This window comes from Lepidochelys kempii, chromosome 23, assembly GCF_965140265.1.
Source record: "Lepidochelys kempii isolate rLepKem1 chromosome 23, rLepKem1.hap2, whole genome shotgun sequence".
Classification (NCBI taxonomy): Eukaryota; Metazoa; Chordata; order Testudines; family Cheloniidae; genus Lepidochelys; species Lepidochelys kempii.
This window is the reverse complement of record NC_133278.1, coordinates 2,255,509-2,273,960: the sequence shown is the minus strand read 5'-3', so window position 1 is coordinate 2,273,960 and position 18,452 is coordinate 2,255,509. Positions and strand designations below refer to the sequence as shown.

General features: G+C 45.4%; 1 protein-coding gene across 2 annotated transcripts in view; it reads right to left on the bottom strand.

The window, feature by feature from the left end:
• Positions 1–16,460, bottom strand: part of ZNF541 (zinc finger protein 541) — a 53,255-nt gene extending 36,795 nt beyond the window's left edge. For both annotated transcript variants that reach the window (XM_073321739.1, XM_073321740.1), the window contains exons 1-3: positions 16,093–16,460; positions 14,515–14,758; positions 11,490–13,305 (exon numbers count right to left, since the gene is read on the bottom strand). In XM_073321739.1, the coding sequence (XP_073177840.1) occupies positions 11,490–13,305; positions 14,515–14,758; positions 16,093–16,396 (2,364 nt within the window). In that variant the 5' untranslated portion in view covers positions 16,397–16,460. The remainder of the gene's footprint in view (positions 1–11,489; positions 13,306–14,514; positions 14,759–16,092) is intronic.
• Between the last annotated feature and the right edge of the window lie 1,992 nt (positions 16,461–18,452).

Below are 18,452 nucleotides of genomic sequence, written 5' to 3'. Positions count from 1 at the left end.
GCATGCCATTTTAGGGGGTTCAGCCACCACTACCCCAGCCGTGTTGTTTGACTCCTTCAATGGAGATGGAGGCAATACGGAAGCAGGTTTTGGGGACGAAGAAGATGAGGAGGAGGAGGAGGTTGTAGATAGCTCACAGCAAGCAAGCGGAGAAACCGGTTTTCCCGACAGCCAGGAACTGTTTCTCACCCTAGACCTGGAGCCAGTACCCCCCGAACCCACCCAAGGCTGCCTCCTGGACCCAGCAGGCGGAGAAGGGACCTCTGGTAAGTGTACCTTTTAAAATACTATACATGGTTTAAAAGCAAGCATGTGAAAGGATTACTTTGCCCTGGCATTTGCGGTTCTCCTAGATGTAGTCCTAAAGCCTTTGCAAAAGGTTTCTGGGGAGGGCAGCCTTATTGCGTCCTTCATGGTAGGACACTTTACCACTCCAGGCCAGTAACACATACTCGGGAATCATTGTAGAACAAAGCATTGCAGTGTATGTTTGCTGGCATTCAAACAACATCCGTTCTTTATCTCTCTGTGTTATCGTCAGGAGAGTGAGATATAATTCATGGTCACCTGGTTGAAATAGAGTGCTTTTCTTCAGGGGACACTCAGAGGAGCCCATTCCTGCTGGGCTGTTTGCCTGTGGCTAAACAGAAATGTTCCCCGGTGTTAGCCACAGGGAGGGGGGAAGGTTGAGGGGGTAGTCACGCGGTGGGAGGAGGCAAAATGCGACCTTGTAACGAAAGCACATGTGCTATGTATGTAATGTTAACAGCAAGGTTTACCCTGAAAGAGTGTAGCCACTATTTTATAAAATGTGTCTTTTTAAATACCGCTGTCCCTTTTTTTTTTCTCCACCAGCTGCATGTGTTTCAATGATCACAGGATCTTCTCCTTCCCAGAGGCTAGTGAAGCTTAGAAAGAAAAAAAAACGCACTCGCGATGAAATGTTCTCCGAGCTCATGCTGTCCTCCCACACTGACAGAGCACAGACGAATGCGTGGAGGCAAATAATGTCAGAGTGCAGAAAAGCACAAAATGACCGGGAGGAGAGGTGGCGGGCTGAAGAGAGTAAGTGGCGGGCTGAAGAGAGTAAGTGGCGGGCTGAAGACAGGGCTGAAGCTCAAATGTGGCGGCAGCGTGATGAGAGGAGGCAGGATTCAATGCTGAGGCTGCTGCAGGACCAAACCAGTATGCTCCAGTGTATGGTTGAGCTGCAGCAAAGGCAGCTGGAGCACAGACTGCCACTGCTGCCCCTCTGTAACCAACCGCCCTCCTCCCCAAGTTCCATAGCCTCCACACCCAGACGCCCAAGAACGCGGTGAGGGGGCCTCCGGCCAACCAGCCACTCCACCACAGAGGATTGCCCAAAAAAAAGAAGGCTGTCATTCAATAAATTTTAAAGTTGTAAACTTTTAAAGTGCTGTGCTTAAAGTGCTGTGTGGCATTTTCCTTCCCTCCTCCACCAGCCCTCCTGGGCTACCTTGGTAGTCATCCCCCTATTTGTGTGATGAATGAATAAAGAATGCATGAATTTGAAGCAACAATGACTTTATTGCCTCTGCAAGCGGTGATTGAAGGGAGGAGGGGCGGGTGGTTAGCTTACAGGGAAGTAGAGTGAACCAAGGGGTGGGGGGTTTCATCAAGGAGAAACAAACAGAACTTTCACACCGTAGCCTGGCCAGTCATGAAACTGGTTTTCAAAGCTTCTCTGATGCGTACCGCGCCCTCCTGTGCTCTCCTAACCGCCCTGGTGTCTGGCTGCGCGTAACCAGCAGCCAGGCGATTTGCCTCAACCTCCCACCCCGCCATAAACGTCTCCCCCTTACTCTCACAGATATTGTGGAGCACACAGCAAGCAGTAATAACAGTGGGAATATTGGTTTCGCTGAGGTCTAAGCGAGTCAGTAAACTGCGCCAACGCGCCTTTAAATGTCCAAATGCACATTCTACCACCATTCTGCACTTGCTCAGCCTGTAGTTGAACAGCTCCTGACTACTGTCCAGGCTGCCTGTGTACGGCTTCATGAGCCATGGCATTAAGGGGTAGGCTGGGTCCCCAAGGATACATATAGGCATTTCAACATCCCCAACAGTTATTTTCTGGTCTGGGAATAAAGTCCCTTCCTGCAGCTTTTGAAACAGACCAGAGTTCCTGAAGATGCGAGCATCATGCACCTTTCCCGGCCATCCCACGTTGATGTTGGGGAAACGTCCCTTGTGATCCACCAGAGCTTGCAGCACTATCGAAAAGTACCCCTTGCGGTTTATGTACTCGGCGGCTTGGTGCTCCGGTGCCAAGATAGGGATATGGGTTCCGTCCATAGCCCCACCACAGTTAGGGAATCCCATTGCAGCAAAGCCATCCACTATGACCTGCACATTTCCCAGGGTCACTACCCTTGATATCAGCAGATCTTTGATTGCGTGGGCTACTTGCATCACAGCAGCCCCCACTGTAGATTTGCCCACTCCAAATTGATTCCCAACTGACCGGTAGCTGTCTGGCGTTGCAAGCTTCCACAGGGCTATCGCCACTCGCTTCTCAACTCTGAGGGCTGCTCTCATCTTGGTATTCATGCACTTCAGGGCAGGAGAAAGCAAGTCACAAAGTTCCATGAAAGTGCCCTTACGCATGCGAAAGTTTCGCAGCCACTGGGAATCGTCCCAGACCTGCAACATTATGCGGTCCCACCAGTCTGTGCTTGTTTCCCGAGCCCAGAATTGGCATTCCACAGCATGAACCTGCCCCATTAGCACCATGATGCATGCAGTGGCAGGGCCCATGCTTTCAGAGAAATCTGTGTCCATGTCCTGATCACTCACGTGACCGCGCTGACGTCGCCTCCTCGCCCGGTATCGCTTTGCCAGGTTCTGGTGCTGCATATACTGCTGGATAATGCGTGTGGTGTTTAATGTGCTCCTAATTGCCAAAGTGAGCTGAGCGGCCTCCATGCTTGCCTTGGTATGGCGTCCGCACAGAAAAAAGGCGTGGAACGATTGTCTGCCAAAGCTCTACAGATATAGAGCAGGTTGCACAGAGGAGCCAAGAGGCCAGTGAAGAAGCTTGGCAACATGTGACCTCCAGAAGAGGTAAGCGGAATGTCCGGGTTCCAGTAACACAGACACAGGTAACTAACCGCTTTCATGTTCTCTCCACAGGTATCGTTGCGGAGAGTGGACCAGATGATATGTCTGGGGCGAGAAAGCAGAAGGAGACTCTGCTGGTTGGAAGGCATGAGATGCGCTGTCCTGAGGTTGGGGGTTCCACGACCACCACCCCCAAGAGGAGAAGGCGGGTGGTGGTGGTCGGGGACTCTCTCCTCCGGGGGACTGAGTCATCTATCTGCCGCCCTGACTGGGAAAACCGAGAAGTCTGCTGCTTGCCAGGGGCTAAGATTCGCGATGTGACGGAGAGACTGCCGAGACTCATCAAGCCCTCGGATCGCTACCCCTTCCTGCTTCTCCACGTGGGCACCAATGATACTGCCAAGAATGACCTCGAGCGGATCACTGCGGACTATGTGGCTCTAGGAAGAAGAATAAAGGAGTTGGAGGCGCAAGTGGTGTTCTCGTCCATCCTCCCCGTGGAAGGAAAAGGCCTAGGTAGGGAGCGTCGAATCATGGAAGTCAACGAATGGCTACGCAGGTGGTGTCGGAGAGAAGGCTTTGGTTTCTTTGACCATGGGATGGTGTTCCATGAAGGAGGAGTGCTGGGCAGAGACGGGCTCCATCTTACAAAGAGAGGGAAGAGCATCTTTGCCAGCAGGCTGGCTAACCTAGTGAGGAGGGCTTTAAACTAGGTTCACCGGGGGAAGGAGACCAAAGCCCTGACGTAAGTGGGAAAGCGGGATACCGGGAGGAAGCACAGGCAGGAATGTCTGTGAGGGGAGGGCTCCTGCCCCATACTGGCAATGAGGGGCGATCAACAGGTTATCTCAAGTGCTTATATACAAATGCACAAAGCCTTGGAAACAAGCAGGGAGAACTGGAAGTCCTGGTGATGTCAAGGAACTATGACGTGATCGGAATAACAGAGACTTGGTGGGATAACTCACATGACTGGAGTACTGTCATGGATGGTTATAAACTGTTCAGGAAGGACAGGCAGGGCAGAAAAGGTGGGGGAGTAGCACTGTATGTAAGGGAGCAGTATGACTGCTCAGAGCTCCGGTATGAAACTGCAGAAAAACCTGAGTGTCTCTGGATTAAGTTTAGAAGTGTGAGCAACAAGAGTGATGTAGTGGTGGGAGTCTGCTATAGACCACCGGACCAGGGGGATGAGGTGGATGAGCCTTTCTTCCGGCAGCTCACGGAAGCTACTAGATCGCATGCCCTGATTCTCATGGGTGACTTTAATTTTCCTGATATCTGCTGGGAGAGCAATACAGCAGTGCATAGACAATCCAGGAAGTTTTTGGAAAGCGTAGGGGACAATTTCCTGGCGCAAGTGCTAGAGGAGCCAACTAGGGGGGGCGCTTTTCTTGACCTGCTGCTCACAAACCGGGTAGAATTAGTGGGGGAAGCAAAAGTGGATGGGAATCTGGGAGGCAGTGACCATGAGTTGATTGAGTTCAGGATCCTGACGCAGGGAAGAAAGGTAAGCAGCAGGATACGGACCCTGGACTTCAGGAAAGCAGACTTCGACTCCTTCAGGGAACGGATGGCCAGGATCCCCTGGGGGACTAACTTGAAGGGGAAAGGAGTCCAGGAGAGCTGGCTGTATTTCAAGGAATCCCTGTTGAGGTTACAGGGACAAACCATCCCGATGAGTCGAAAGAATAGTAAATATGGCAGGCGACCAGCTTGGCTTAATGGTGAAATCCTAGCGGATCTTAAACATAAAAAAGAAGCTTACAAGAAGTGGAAGGTTGGACATATGACCAGGGAAGAGTATAAAAATATTGCTCGGGCATGTAGGAATGTTATCAGGAGGGCCAAATCGCACCTGGAGCTGCAGCTAGCCAGAGATGATAAGAGTAACAAGAAGGGTTTCTTCAGGTATGTTGGCAACAAGAAGAAAGCCAAGGAATGTGTGGGCCCCTTACTGAATGAGGGAGGCAACCTAGTGACAGAGGATGTGGAAAAAGCTAATGTACTCAATGCTTTTTTTGCCTCTGTTTTCACTAACAAGGTCAGCTCCCAGACTGCTGCGCTGGGCATCACAAAATGCGGAAGAGATGGCCAGCCCTCTGTGGAGATAGAGGCGGTTAGGGACTATTTAGAAAAGCTGGACGTGCACAAGTCCATGGGGCCAGACGAGTTGCATCCGAGAGTGCTGAAGGAATTGGCGGCTGTGATTGCAGAGCCACTGGCCATTATCTTTGAAAACTCGTGGCGAACCGGGGAAGTCCCGGATGACTGGAAAAAGGCTAATGTAGTGCCAATCTTTAAAAAAGGGAAGAAGGAAGATCCTGGGAACTACAGGCCAGTCAGCCTCACCTCAGTCCCTGGAAAAATCATGGAGCAGGTCCTCAAAGAATCAATCCTGAAGCACTTGCATGAGAGGAAAGTGATCAGGAACAGCCAGCATGGATTCACCAAGGGAAGGTCATGCCTGACTAATCTAATCGCCTTTTATGATGAGATTACTGGTTCTGTGGATGAAGGGAAAGCAGTGGATGTATTGTTTCTTGACTTTAGCAAAGCTTTTGACACGGTCTCCCATAGTATTCTTGTCAGCAAGTTAAGGAAGTATGGGCTGGATGAATGCACTATAAGGTGGGTAGAAAGCTGGCTAAATTGTCGGGCTCAACGGGTAGTGATCAATGGCTCCATGTCTAGTTGGCAGCCGGTATCAAGTGGAGTGCCCCAAGGGTCGGTCCTGGGGCCGGTTTTATTCAATATCTTCATAAATGATCTGGAGGATGGTGTGGATTGCACTCTCAGCAAATTTGCGGATGATACTAAACTGGGAGGAGTGGTAGATACGCTGGAGGGGAGGGATAGGATACAGAAGGACCTAGACCAATTGGAAGATTGGGCCAAAAGGAATCTGATGAGGTTCAATAAGGATAAGTGCAGGGTCCTGCACTTAGGACGGAAGAACCCAATGCACAGCTACAGACTAGGGACCGAATGGCTAGGCAGCAGTTCTGCGGAAAAGGACCTAGGGGTGACAGTGGACGAGAAGCTGGATATGAGTCAGCAGTGTGCCCTTGTTGCCAAGAAGGCCAATGGCATTTTGGGATGTATAAGTAGGGGCATAGCGAGCAGATCGAGGGACGTGATCGTTCCCCTCTATTCGACATTGGTGAGGCCTCATCTGGAGTACTGTGTCCAGTTTTGGGCCCCACACTTCAAGAAGGATGTGGATAAATTGGAGAGAGTCCAGCGAAGGGCAACAAAAATGATTAGGGGACTGGAACACATGAGTTATGAGGAGAGGCTGAGGGAGCTGGGATTGTTTAGCCTGCAGAAGAGAAGAATGAGGGGGGATTTGATAGCTGCTTTCAACTACCTGAAAGGGGGTTCCAAAGAGGATGGCTCTAGACTGTTCTCAATGGTAGCAGATGACAGAACGAGGAGTAATGGTCTCAAGTTGCAGTGGGGGAGGTTTAGATTGGATATTAGGAAAAACTTTTTCACTAAGAGGGTGGTGAAACACTGGAATGCGTTACCTAGGGAGGTGGTAGAATCTCCTTCCTTAGAGGTTTTTAAGGTCAGGCTTGACAAAGCCCTGGCTGGGATGATTTAACTGGGAATTGGTCCTGCTTTGAGCAGGGGGTTGGACTAGATGACCTTCTGGGGTCCCTTCCAACCCTGATATTCTATGATTCTATGATTCTGACGGAGGGAGGGGCGACTGACGACACGGCTTACAGGGTTGGCTTCAGGGAGCTAAAATCAACAAAGGGGGTGCCTGTACATCAAGGAGTATTTCAGGCAGGACTGCACGGAGGGTTCCAATAAGAAATGGTGCACCTAAGTTATCGTTCTTATTGGAACAAGGAGGTTAGCCTGGCCTCTGATTGATACATGGCTAGATTTACCTCGCTGCACCTTCTCTGTGAGTGACTGCAGTGTGATCTAGAGGAATGAGTCCCCTAGACAAGGGAGGAGGCAAATGAGTACAAAACAAATCTGGTCTATTTCTTGTTCTGACCCACTCCATCTATCTTTTACATCTTTGGCTGGCAGCAGACGGTGCAGAAGGACTGCATGCCATCCACATCTCATGGCTGCTCGGCAGAAGATGGTACAGTACGACTGCTAGCCATCTTCATCTCTTGCCTGCCTGGCAGAAGATGGTACAATACGACTGCTAGCAATCCTCATCTCTTGCCTGCCTGGCAGAAGATGGTACAGTATGACTGCTAGCAGTCCGTATCGCCTGCCCGCTCACCATAAGACGGTTCAATAGGACTGACTGCAGGACTAAAGAGAATGACCTGGTCAGGTCACTCCAAATTTAGTCCCTGCGCCCATGTCTGCCCAGGCGCTCCCAGCCGACGTGGCCAGGAGCACCTCGGACACGACGAGGACGACTACCAGTCGTATTGCACCGTCTGCTGCCAGAAGGCAATGGGTTGCTGCTACTGTGCAGCAAAGCCGTACCGCGTCTGCCAGCACCCAGGAGACATAGGGTGACGGTTACCTGAGCGGGCTCCATGCTTGCCGTGGTATGGCGTCTGCACAGGTAACTCAGGAAAAAAGGCGCGAAATGATTGTCTGCCCTTGCTTTCACGGAGGGAGGGAGGGAACGGGGGCCTGACGATACGTACCCAGAACCACCCGCGACAATGTTTTAGCCCCATCAGAGTGCTCCATTGTGACTGCTCTGGACAGCACTCTCAGATGCCCGATTGTTTGCTGTTGCTCTGACGCCGGGAGGGGCGCTTACAGGGTTGGCTTCAGGGAGCTAAAATCAACAAAGGGGGTGGCTTTACATCAAGGAGTATTTCAGGCAGGACTGCACGGAGGGTTCCAATAAGAAATGGTGCACCTAAGTTTTTGTCCTTATTGGAACAAGAAGGTTAGCCTGGCCTCTGATTGATACATGGCTAGATTTACCTCACTGCACCTTCTCTGTGAGTGACTGCAGTGTGATCTAGAAGAATGAGTCCCCTAGACAGGGGAGGGGGGGAAGCAAATGAGTACAAAACAAATCTGGTCTATTTCTTGTTTTGATCCACTCCATCTATCTTTTACATCTTTGGCTGGCAGCAGACGGTGCAGAAGGACTGCATGCCATCCACATCTCATGGCTGCTCGGCAGAAGATGGTACAGTACGACTGCTAGCAGTCCGTATCGCCTGCCCGCTCACCATAAGACGGTTCAATAGGACTGACTGCAGGACTAAAGAGAATGACCTGGTCAAGTCACTCCAAATTTAGTCCCTGCGCCCATGTCTGCCCAGGCGCTCCTGATCGACCTCACAGAGGCGACCAGGAGCACCTCGGACATGACGATGACGGCTACCAGTCGTACTGTACCGTCTGCTGCCACAAGGCAAGGGGTTGCTGCTACTGTGTAGCAATGCCGTACCGCGTCTGCCAGCACCCAGGAGACATAGGGTGACGGTTACCTGAGCGGGCTCCATGCTTGCAGTGGTATGGTGTCTGCACAGGTAACTCAGGAAAAAAGGCGCGAAACGATTGTCTGCCCTTGTTTTCACGGAGGGAGGGAGGGAACGGGGTCCTGACGATATGTACCCAGAACCACCCGCGACAATGTTTTAGCCCCATCAGGCGTTGGGATCTCAACCCAGAATTCCAATGGGCAGCGGAGACTGCGGGAACTGTGGGATAGCTACCCACAGTGCAACGTTCCGGAAGTCGACTCTAGCCTCCGTACTGTGGAAGCGCTCCGCCGAGTTAATGCATTTAATGCACTTAGAGCATTTTCTGTGGGGACACACACACTCGAATATATAAAACCGATTTCTAAAAAACCGACTTCTATAAATTCGACCTTATTCCGTAGTGTAGACATACCCTAAGGGTGAGAAGTTCATTATGTATAACTATTTAGCCCCTTATCTCTCTGCTGATGCAAGCAGTTAGGCACTAATTACTCCCAATTGAGAAAGTGATCTGTGCTATATGGACATCTGTCCATTATTGTACTGACTCATTTCACACAGCTCCCTGAACAGTCTGATGCTAGCAATATTTTATTACTGACCAGAGCCCAAGTTGAACCAAGAACCTAGGTGAAAGACTTTACAAAGCATCCTGTGAGACTTCATCTTGTTAAATCATTTTTAAACCTCTGACACTGGATTAATTAGTTTTTAATGCACTTTGAAATATGTAAAGTGCCATGTAAATGCTAAAGATTATTTTTGGTGAGTCCAAAGTTGTCAACACTAATAAAAAGATTTTAAAACAGGGGTGGGCAAACTTTTTGGCCTGAGGGCCACATTAGGTTTCCAAAATTGTATGGAGGGCTGACTAGAGGAGGCTGTGCCCCCCCCAAACAGCCAGGCGTGGCCCGGCCCCCGCCCCCATCCGACCCCCCCTGCTTCTCATCCCCTGACGGCCCCCCCCAGGACTCCTGCCCCATCCAACCCCCTGTTTCCTGTCCCTTGATGGCCCCCCCGGGACCCCAGCCCGCCCCCTGCCATCCCATCCAACCCCTCCTCTCATTCCTGACTGCCCCCCTGGAACTCCTGCCCCATCCAATCACCCTTTCTCCCTGACTGCCCCGGGAACCCCTGCCTCTGACTGCCCCCTGCCACCCCATCCAACCCCCCCTCTCCTTCCTGACTGCCCCCCCGGGACCCCTGACCCCATTCAACCCTCCTGTTCCCCGCCCTCTGACTGCCTCAACCCCATCCACATCCCCGCCAACTGACCACCACCCCGAACTCCCCTGCCCTCTATCCAACCCCCCTGATCCCTTTCCGCACTGCCTGGAGCACCAGTGGCTGGCAGTGCTACAGCCGTGCCACTCAGAGCACCAGGACAGGTTGCCGTGCCGCCCGGCTGGAGCCAGCCACGCCACCGTGCAGCACAGAGCACCAGGTCAGGCAGCAGCTCTGCAGCTGCACTGCCCAGCAAGAGCTCGCAGCCCCGCCGCCTAGAGCATTGAACTGGTGGTGCAGTGAGCTGAGGCTGCAGGGGAGGAGGAACAGCAGGGAAGGGGCCGGGGGCTAGCCTCCTGGTCCAGGAGCTCAGGAGCCGGGCAAGAAGGTCCCGCGGGCCGGATGTGTCCCATGGGCCGTACTTTGCCCACCTCCAATTTAAAAAAACACAGGGAAACAATGAAATCCAATAGCTAAGGCTCAGTACCTAGAGTTAGGAACCCTAGGTTCTATTCCAGACTGCAAATTAACTTAAAACATCACATAACATCTCTGTGTCCCAGTTTTCCAAACTATAAAACAGAGGTAATGTTAACCCCCTTCATGAACAATTATAAAGTATTTTCAGATCTCAGGTTAAAAGCACAGCTAACTGCCCCATATTTTTATTCATAATAAAACAAAAAACATAATTGATGTGCTGTTTAAAAGAATGTTGGACCCACTTTACCACACCTTTCAAGATGAAGTTTAATACAGCAACACTGACAAATAAAGTACAAGAAATAAGGATCCTGTCACACTACCAAGTGTGAAGGATGTCAGACTAAGCTTTACTGTTTTTGATTTATGAAAAGCAAAGAAATATTTCAGTGCAACCCATGGGAGCACTGAAAGATATCTTCACTGATTAGTGACTAAGCCTCATACATAATTCACTAGAAGAACTGAATGAATTATGAGCATTTCTCCCACATGTTAAAATAATGTAGTAATATGATCCTGACAAAGACATCTAGATCAACAGTAACTGTGAAACTATTTATTTATCCTGTGGAATACTAAATATTTTCAGAGCTGGGGATTTTTTTTTTTTTAGTCTGAAAAGAAGTTTTATTCTGCAACTACATTAACACTTGCTTTTGGATGAGCTGATTAGAGTCCCATCTCAATCCAGAAGCAGATTTCAACTTGATTCCTCTTGGCAACAAGTTATTAGCATAGTCTACTAGCACAGCCCTGTTAAAATGTGTGAGTATTTCCATTATAAACTGCAATCTTCTATACAAATTTGGTACAGAAGGTCTTAGTTTTAAAATAATTTCCCCTATATATTTACACCCTAATTTTCAAAAAGACTAGCTTACATGGTGGTTTGGTTTTGTTTTGTACCACAAGGGTTACAATAGTGGTTTCACTTCTCAGCTAAAAAATGGAGCCTTGTGTCACTGCTCCAATAATGTGTCACAACTTCTCAAAGGTTGGTAAATATCATTATCCTCATTTTAAAGATGGAGAATCTGAGACACAGAGGGCTTAATTTACAAAGTTATTTAGATACTTAAAGATGCAAAAGCACCCAAATGAGTTAGACACATACCTCCCAGTGACTTTCAATAGGAAAAGCCAGGATTTCTGACTCCTAATTCCCTGCTCTAACCATGAAGATGCCATCTCTGTTTTCTATTTATTTATTTAAAAGTTTTTATTTTATTCGCTAAAAAATAAAAGAAGATTTGAACATACCTGAATCCTATTAAAAATTGTTAGTTTGTGTTTCTTTTCAGTCACATGACTTGGTGAAGTACCAGGTAATGAAAAGGAAGCCATGGCCACTTGACTTGGAGAAGCTGTGCAAGACAGGTCAAACTTTAGCTTCTCTTTTCGGACACTGGACAAGCGGCGAGGCCTACCACTGCTGGACTGTAGTTTTCCACTTGTTCCTTTGCAATATCCTTCATTCTTCTCTTTGTTGCTATATACAGAAGTGTTATTTTCTCGCTGACGTGATTTCCCATAAGTAGAGTTTCCCAGGGCCTTATCACATACTGCAGTCTGGGGTTGGCTTGGGTTGTCAGTATCTTTGAATCCCACACACCCTTTCAAGGGTCTAGTCTGCTTGGCAGAGTAAACAGAGTCTGAATTTATGAAAGGGTCAGACAGGGACCGAGAAGACTGCAAAGTAACTGCTGCTTGCTGCCTTCCTATTTGGCCTTGTTCCTCACTAACAGATAACACATCCTTCTGATACTGGGTCAAAGTCTTTTGCATATACATGGGAGACCCTCCACGTTGTGTGTGCTCTAGAAGAGAGTGAATCACGTCAGCCTGCTGCTGCTGTTGCAATACATTTTGGAGTGGTTTTTCTACAGCCTGTTTCACCTCAGAAGTTGCTTTCTGTGATGGAGCCACCACCTGGGTGTGGGACAAAATGTGTTGAGATTTGGTGAACATTTGGAGCAGGTGCTGCTGCACTTGCAAATGCTCCTGGTTCACGGAGGATTCCATGAAAAGCTGCCTGAAGTGTGGGTTAGCATCATTCTGTAACACATTATGCTTCTGAATGTTCTGCCAGTGACAAGAATCAATGTCACATTCTTGTCTTTTTGTTGGCCTAAAGGCTTCCTCAAAACTGCTGAGCTTTGTTTCACCTGAGATTTCCCCTTGGGTCTTCAAAAGTGCGAATGACACAGCATCTGGACACTCATACATCTGTGCAAACGAGTCGAATGCATGAGAAGGTCCAGGAAACCCACCTGAAATATTCTGAGCTGCAACAGATGGATTGTGATTAATATAAACACTATTCCCTTTGCTTTTAGTACAAACTGGCATGTTTCTGATCCACTGAAAATTACTGCTTGACTGATGGGAGGAGTTTGCAGAAATCTTCTGACCTCTGAATAATGGAAAACAAGGTAAAGTGCTGTTTGGCCAATAATCCAGCCCTGTAGTCTCTAAAGGAAACTGTGATTCTGAACGCAGGGATGTATCAGTCAAACTGGTAACTATGTTTTCTCCTGGCGTGATCACAGATAAATTACCAGGATTTATTATGGCATACACATTAGAAGAGGTGGCATTCTTTTGGCAAGAATAATGCTCCTTCACCACGTTGTCACTCGTAGCTTCAAATAGTGCAGTCGTGCTAGATGGGATGCAAGAAACCTTATCAGCTACAGAGGAGCAAGACTGCAGTGAACCTTTCAAGTCCCCTGCAGACGATGCTGGAGTTGTTGGAAGCTTCTGATTTACAATGCTGCTAACAATACATTTCAGTAGGTCTCTGTTGGGCAGGACAGGATTTGGAGATTTGGATTCAGAGTGAACAGCCAGCCTCTCCATTCTCAAGCTACCTTGTCCTCTTTGGACAAATGCATCATGAGAAGGTGATGAGACCTTACAGGCATCTTCATCACAGGTGGCCTCCTTCAAGATAGACAAGCCGTGTTGCATTTCATAATGTCGAAGCAACGACCGATGGTCACAGTAACTCTTATTGCAACCCTGTTCTATACACATAAATGGTTTTGTTTTCTGATGTGTTAGCATGTGTCCACTCCTGAGGTAAAAAGACAAAAGACAGAAGAGAAGACTCATATTAAAATGACTAGCAGAAATTAAATCATTTCTTTCCTGAACTATTTCAGTTCTCACTTCTATGGTTTTATTAAATTCTGAAGGTCAAATTCTGCACTGACATATCCAGTGCAACTCCTACAGAACTCACAGGGGTTGGACAGAGTGTAAAACAAGGCACAATTAGGGCTCTCTAAAGCAGGAGGGGTCCACACAGCTGCAGCCCGACTGCTTTTTTTTTCACTCTAGGAAGAAGGATTACATCACTCCCACCCTCCATCACCTGCACTGGCTGCCTATCGCTGAATCCAATTCAAAACTGACCTTCTCAAAACTCTCAGGAAAGATGTTTTTTAACTGCCAGCACTGAGAAATTCAAAATTTCAAAGCAAATTTGATACAGAAACCAGTGACAAACAATGAATATGGAACACCACAATGCCCTTTCTACAGAGACACTTTTAGGGCGGAACAACATTTTAAAGGACACATATTAATTCAAAATATAGTAATACGGACTGAAACCTCCAGCCCGTTCCCTGGGACTGGCATTTGCACTGGTCCGATGTCTTGGACTTGATACAATTAGTCTGAACCAGCACTGCTACATCAAGAAACCAGAATAGACCACTGAAGGTCCAATACTTCAAGAACCACTAGAGATAGAACAAATGCCATACAGCATTTGAAACACTGAATCCCAGTTATTAATGGTGTGAAAATTTAATCTTTAACTGCAGTTCACAACATATTGGCTGCTGAAACCACACAAGAATTGGCTGTCCAGTACAAGTACTTCCAACACCAGTAAGCTTTTCCCTGGACCACTGAGCAGAAAGAAAAATAAAAGGCTCTTAGTTGCTATTGCACAATACAAGCTTACCAAGTCTTCTGTAGCTGAACTATGTCTTATATGGCTAGTTGAGGCCCTTCCTGCACCAATATGCTCTGGAAATGCTAGAACTAACTTGCTTCTGCTATTGATATAGCTTTGCAATGTAATTTGATGGGGTTTGCTGGCCTGACAAATGCCCACACCAAAGTACCAAAGTAGGGTAACTGTGCGTCTAAACCAAACTGAAACAGGAAAATGAAGTACTACTGAAGTGGATACTATCCACTCTGTTTCAAACATACAAACAAACAAACTGAACATAGTTTTATGCCTTTATATTAGTAAACGCCTACATACAGGTGGTCCTGCCGTTTAAAAGCCTTGCTGCAGATTTTACAGATGTATTTCCGTTCCTGGCTGTGAGTCAGGTTATGTTTGCTAAGAGAGCTGGCACTGCTGAACACCTTTCCACAGAGACTGCAATCCAGAACAGGATTTTGAGGAGAGCTGTGCTGATGCTTCCCTTTCCTGGCACTACCAGAATTGGACTTTCCTTCTTGTTCAACTTCTTTAGGTGCTGCTGGGACAGGAAGTCCCAATTCTAAATAAAGGGTGAAAGTTATACTCATTAGGTAACACACAGTATCTTAGTAAATTACCCCAATAATGTAAGGTTTCATAGATTTCTCTTTTTAATTCCCCTAAATTTTCTGTTGGGAGCCTAGTTACAGGGCAGGATAACTAGTACAAGCATGATGCACCACAGGTTTGTGTCTAACAATGTAGCCTGTGATCTGCAACACCACTGCTTTTCCAGGCCTATGTCCTCACCCAGCTCTGACAATGCACCTCAGTTGTGGCTTGCTATTTCAGTCCTGAATCTCTTGAGCAGTGTCAACTGACCTGAATTCTGCCACACTGTTTCCGCTTTTTTGGACAAAAATGGACACAGGAGACTCCTCCGAATTATTTTGCACTTGTGACCTTATCAATATTTAAACCAAGGTCACCAGAGATGACTGACTAGTTAATAAATTCATTGAGCCACTAAGCTTACATTGTTTTCATAAATCTAAGATTAATTACCTATGAACCAGAATGAAAAAGGAGAGAGGTAGATATACTACAAATTTTATCAGTTGGCCTAATCAGTTAAATAAAAGCACCAAATTTTATAAAAAAAATTCTATCATTCTCTTATTTGAGCACTCCTGCTTGTGTCTTTTTGTTTTTTCTGTCTTCAAATTTCCTTGAACTTTTGCATGATCACTGATCTGCATTAGCAGTGATGCTACCCTGTTCTTTCAAGGACAGTATTTTACTCAGGACATTCTCCTTTTAACTTCTAATTGCAAATTTTGGAGAAAGCCCATTCTTCTAAATCCATTTCCCAGAGAACTTGAAATGCAAAAATTAAACAGAATGTCTCTTCTATGCTTCAAGGAAAGCTAGTAATGTAAACGTTAGCAGCATATTTAGCAAATCTGTTATCTTAATGTTTTTAAATTTTCCATTTGCAGTTTTGAGATCAAGTTGCAAAGACTTTGAACAGAGAGTGTATTCCTAGTCATGGTACAATTTTAAGGAAACAGAGTCGTAGGGGAAATATTCCTATCCTATTTAATATTACAGTAATTATAAGTAACTATTTTCTATAGAGCTATAAATACACATGACAATTTATAAGACAAATAAAGACGCAAAATTTTCAAAAGCACCTAAGTGACTTAGAAGTCTTAAGTCTCATTTTCAAAAGGCACTTGAAATTGGGATTTAGGCTTCTCGTCATTTAGGGGCTTTTGAAAATTTTACCCAATGTCCCTGCCCCAAAGAGATTATCACTAGGTCTACTTTAGCTTCTAAATTAACTACTGAAGAATTTCTGGCTACACTGAACTGTAAAATTATAACCAAAGGAGATTCCAATGTACTCACCACACAAAGAAGGCTGTGAGCCAAAGTCAGACTCATCAAGGAGTTTAACAAAATCACAGTCCTTCACAGAATACAAAGACAGTGCATCTAAATTGTCCTCCAAAGTGTCATTAGCCATATCTGCAGCTGAAAGGCTAGGATCCATATCTAGGCTGCTTAGGCCAGTATACATTATGTCTCTTGTATCTGGACACAGCTTAAGGTTGAGAGTGTCACTACAGTTCAGCCCTTGACTCTCTGAAAATCCAGGAATATGCATCTCTGATTGGATGAAGTTTTCATCACTGAGGTGGTACTGGTCCATGTTTACCCACCTTTAATGTTTGGTCAGGGAATATGCTTTGGTTTCTGATAAACTAGGACAAGACTCAGAGCTTGAAAACTGCATTAGTGTATAGCAAGATTCCTAAACAAAAGGTAACAGGAAAAAGTTAGATAACAGAGATGAACAGATAATACATTTTAAAATGAAAGCAATACCAGTATTGATACATTAGCCCATATATATATAAACCAATCCTTATTATATAGTATTCTAGATAAATACTTCTGGTTTGTATTTTAGATGGAAATATGTGTTCAAATTAAAAGTGCTTTCAAACAACTGGAACTTTGTATGTGTGGTTAAATCCATTTTGCTCTTTAAGCTACACTGATCATCAGGAACAGATTTGGCAGAATTCATATTTTTTAAATATAAATTTGAGGGATAATATTGATGTTTATATTTAAGCATTTTTAATTTTTTATCAATTTAAATTTTCACAGTTGCACAAAATTATGGGTTTTAAGCATTGTTTTCTATTTTTATCTATTTAATTTTTCATAGTTGCAGGAAAATATGGGAGGGGTTAAGACAATAACTATTTAATGACCGGTTTCAGAGTAGCAGCCGTGTTAGTCTGTATTCGCAAAAAGAAAAGGAGTACTTGTGGCACCTTAGAGACTAAGCTACAGCTGTAGCTCACGAAAGCTTAATCTCAAATAAATTGGTTAGTCTCTAAGGTGCCACAAGTACTCCTTTTCTATTTAATGACAGTATATGTTGTGATTCAAAAAGTTAGTTTTACACCAGTTAAAACACAAACTGTCAACATCACATATCAAAACGTACAAAATAAATATCCTTAAATCAAACTCTAATATGCTCTCAAGCAGCAATTTTCTCACTTTTTCTATGCATAAATTACAATTATTATCAATGGCAATATTTTTCATACATTTGTGTATGTATGGTGAAATTGACATTTACCAATAAAAATCTAATTTTTCCAAGCCTAGTCATGAACAAGTGAAGTAATTTAAGCCTGGTTTGCCTTAAACTTGATTGATGAGAAATTTGATCTTGATGATATTATTTTAGGAAATGCAACCTGCAGAGAAGATATTCAAACCAAGTCTACACACTGTATATGAAAAAAATTCATGCACAATTGCACACAGCTAAATGCCAATAAGTGTATGTACCAGAACTAGTCCATAATTAAAATATGCCTGAATTATCTATGAAACCTGAAGTTCCTTACCAGCATCCAGTGCTGCTGCAAACATGAAAAATGTTACCATTTATTCACTACATCATTCCTAAAAAATCACTGAATCTCATGTATTTCAATGGGGTCAAAAGATGGTGGGACAACGACCCTGTTTATAAGTTTGTAACTTATGGTGCTATATGCCTAGAAAAAAGTAGGTCCAGGTTACAGAACCTGCAGAGAGGTGAATTTCATCCAGTCTGCAACATATCTCTCTCGAACAGGACATACAGATCTCAGAGGCACAGTTTTCACAACCACCACAAAAAGAATAGTTTATTGCTGCATATCTGAGAATAAAGAACTTCCTCATACTACTCTGACCAAGGGCAATATTATTTTCAAAGAATAGGTTCAAATTTTACAGGAGATGGAATAGTAAAAATGACACCTAATTTTTTTGTTATAAATTCTTTTTAGCTGTACATACAGCAATGTATATGTTGGGTATCCTTCCTTTGTTCCCCACTCTCACACCTTGAATAACAGGAAAATATTTAAATGCTCCCCAACCCCCAATTTTTAAGAAATATTTTCCTTTTAAAGTCAAATGCATTAAATTTCTTTTTCTTAAAAATGAGTTCTTCACCCTCTATATAGAAGCTTTCAATTGCTTTTCTTTCTTTGTTTTAAGAGACAAAGAAGGCTGGAAAACTGATTTTAATTTTTTTGTAATAATTTAATAAAGCTACTAAAATTACATCTAACACTTCCATAATGGGTCTGCTGCTCAAGCAAAGCTCTCATTTAAATCACTGGGAATTTTTGCCCAAGTAACAATGGCAAGAACAGGGCCAAAGAGTTAAGAAAAAAAATTATTTTGTT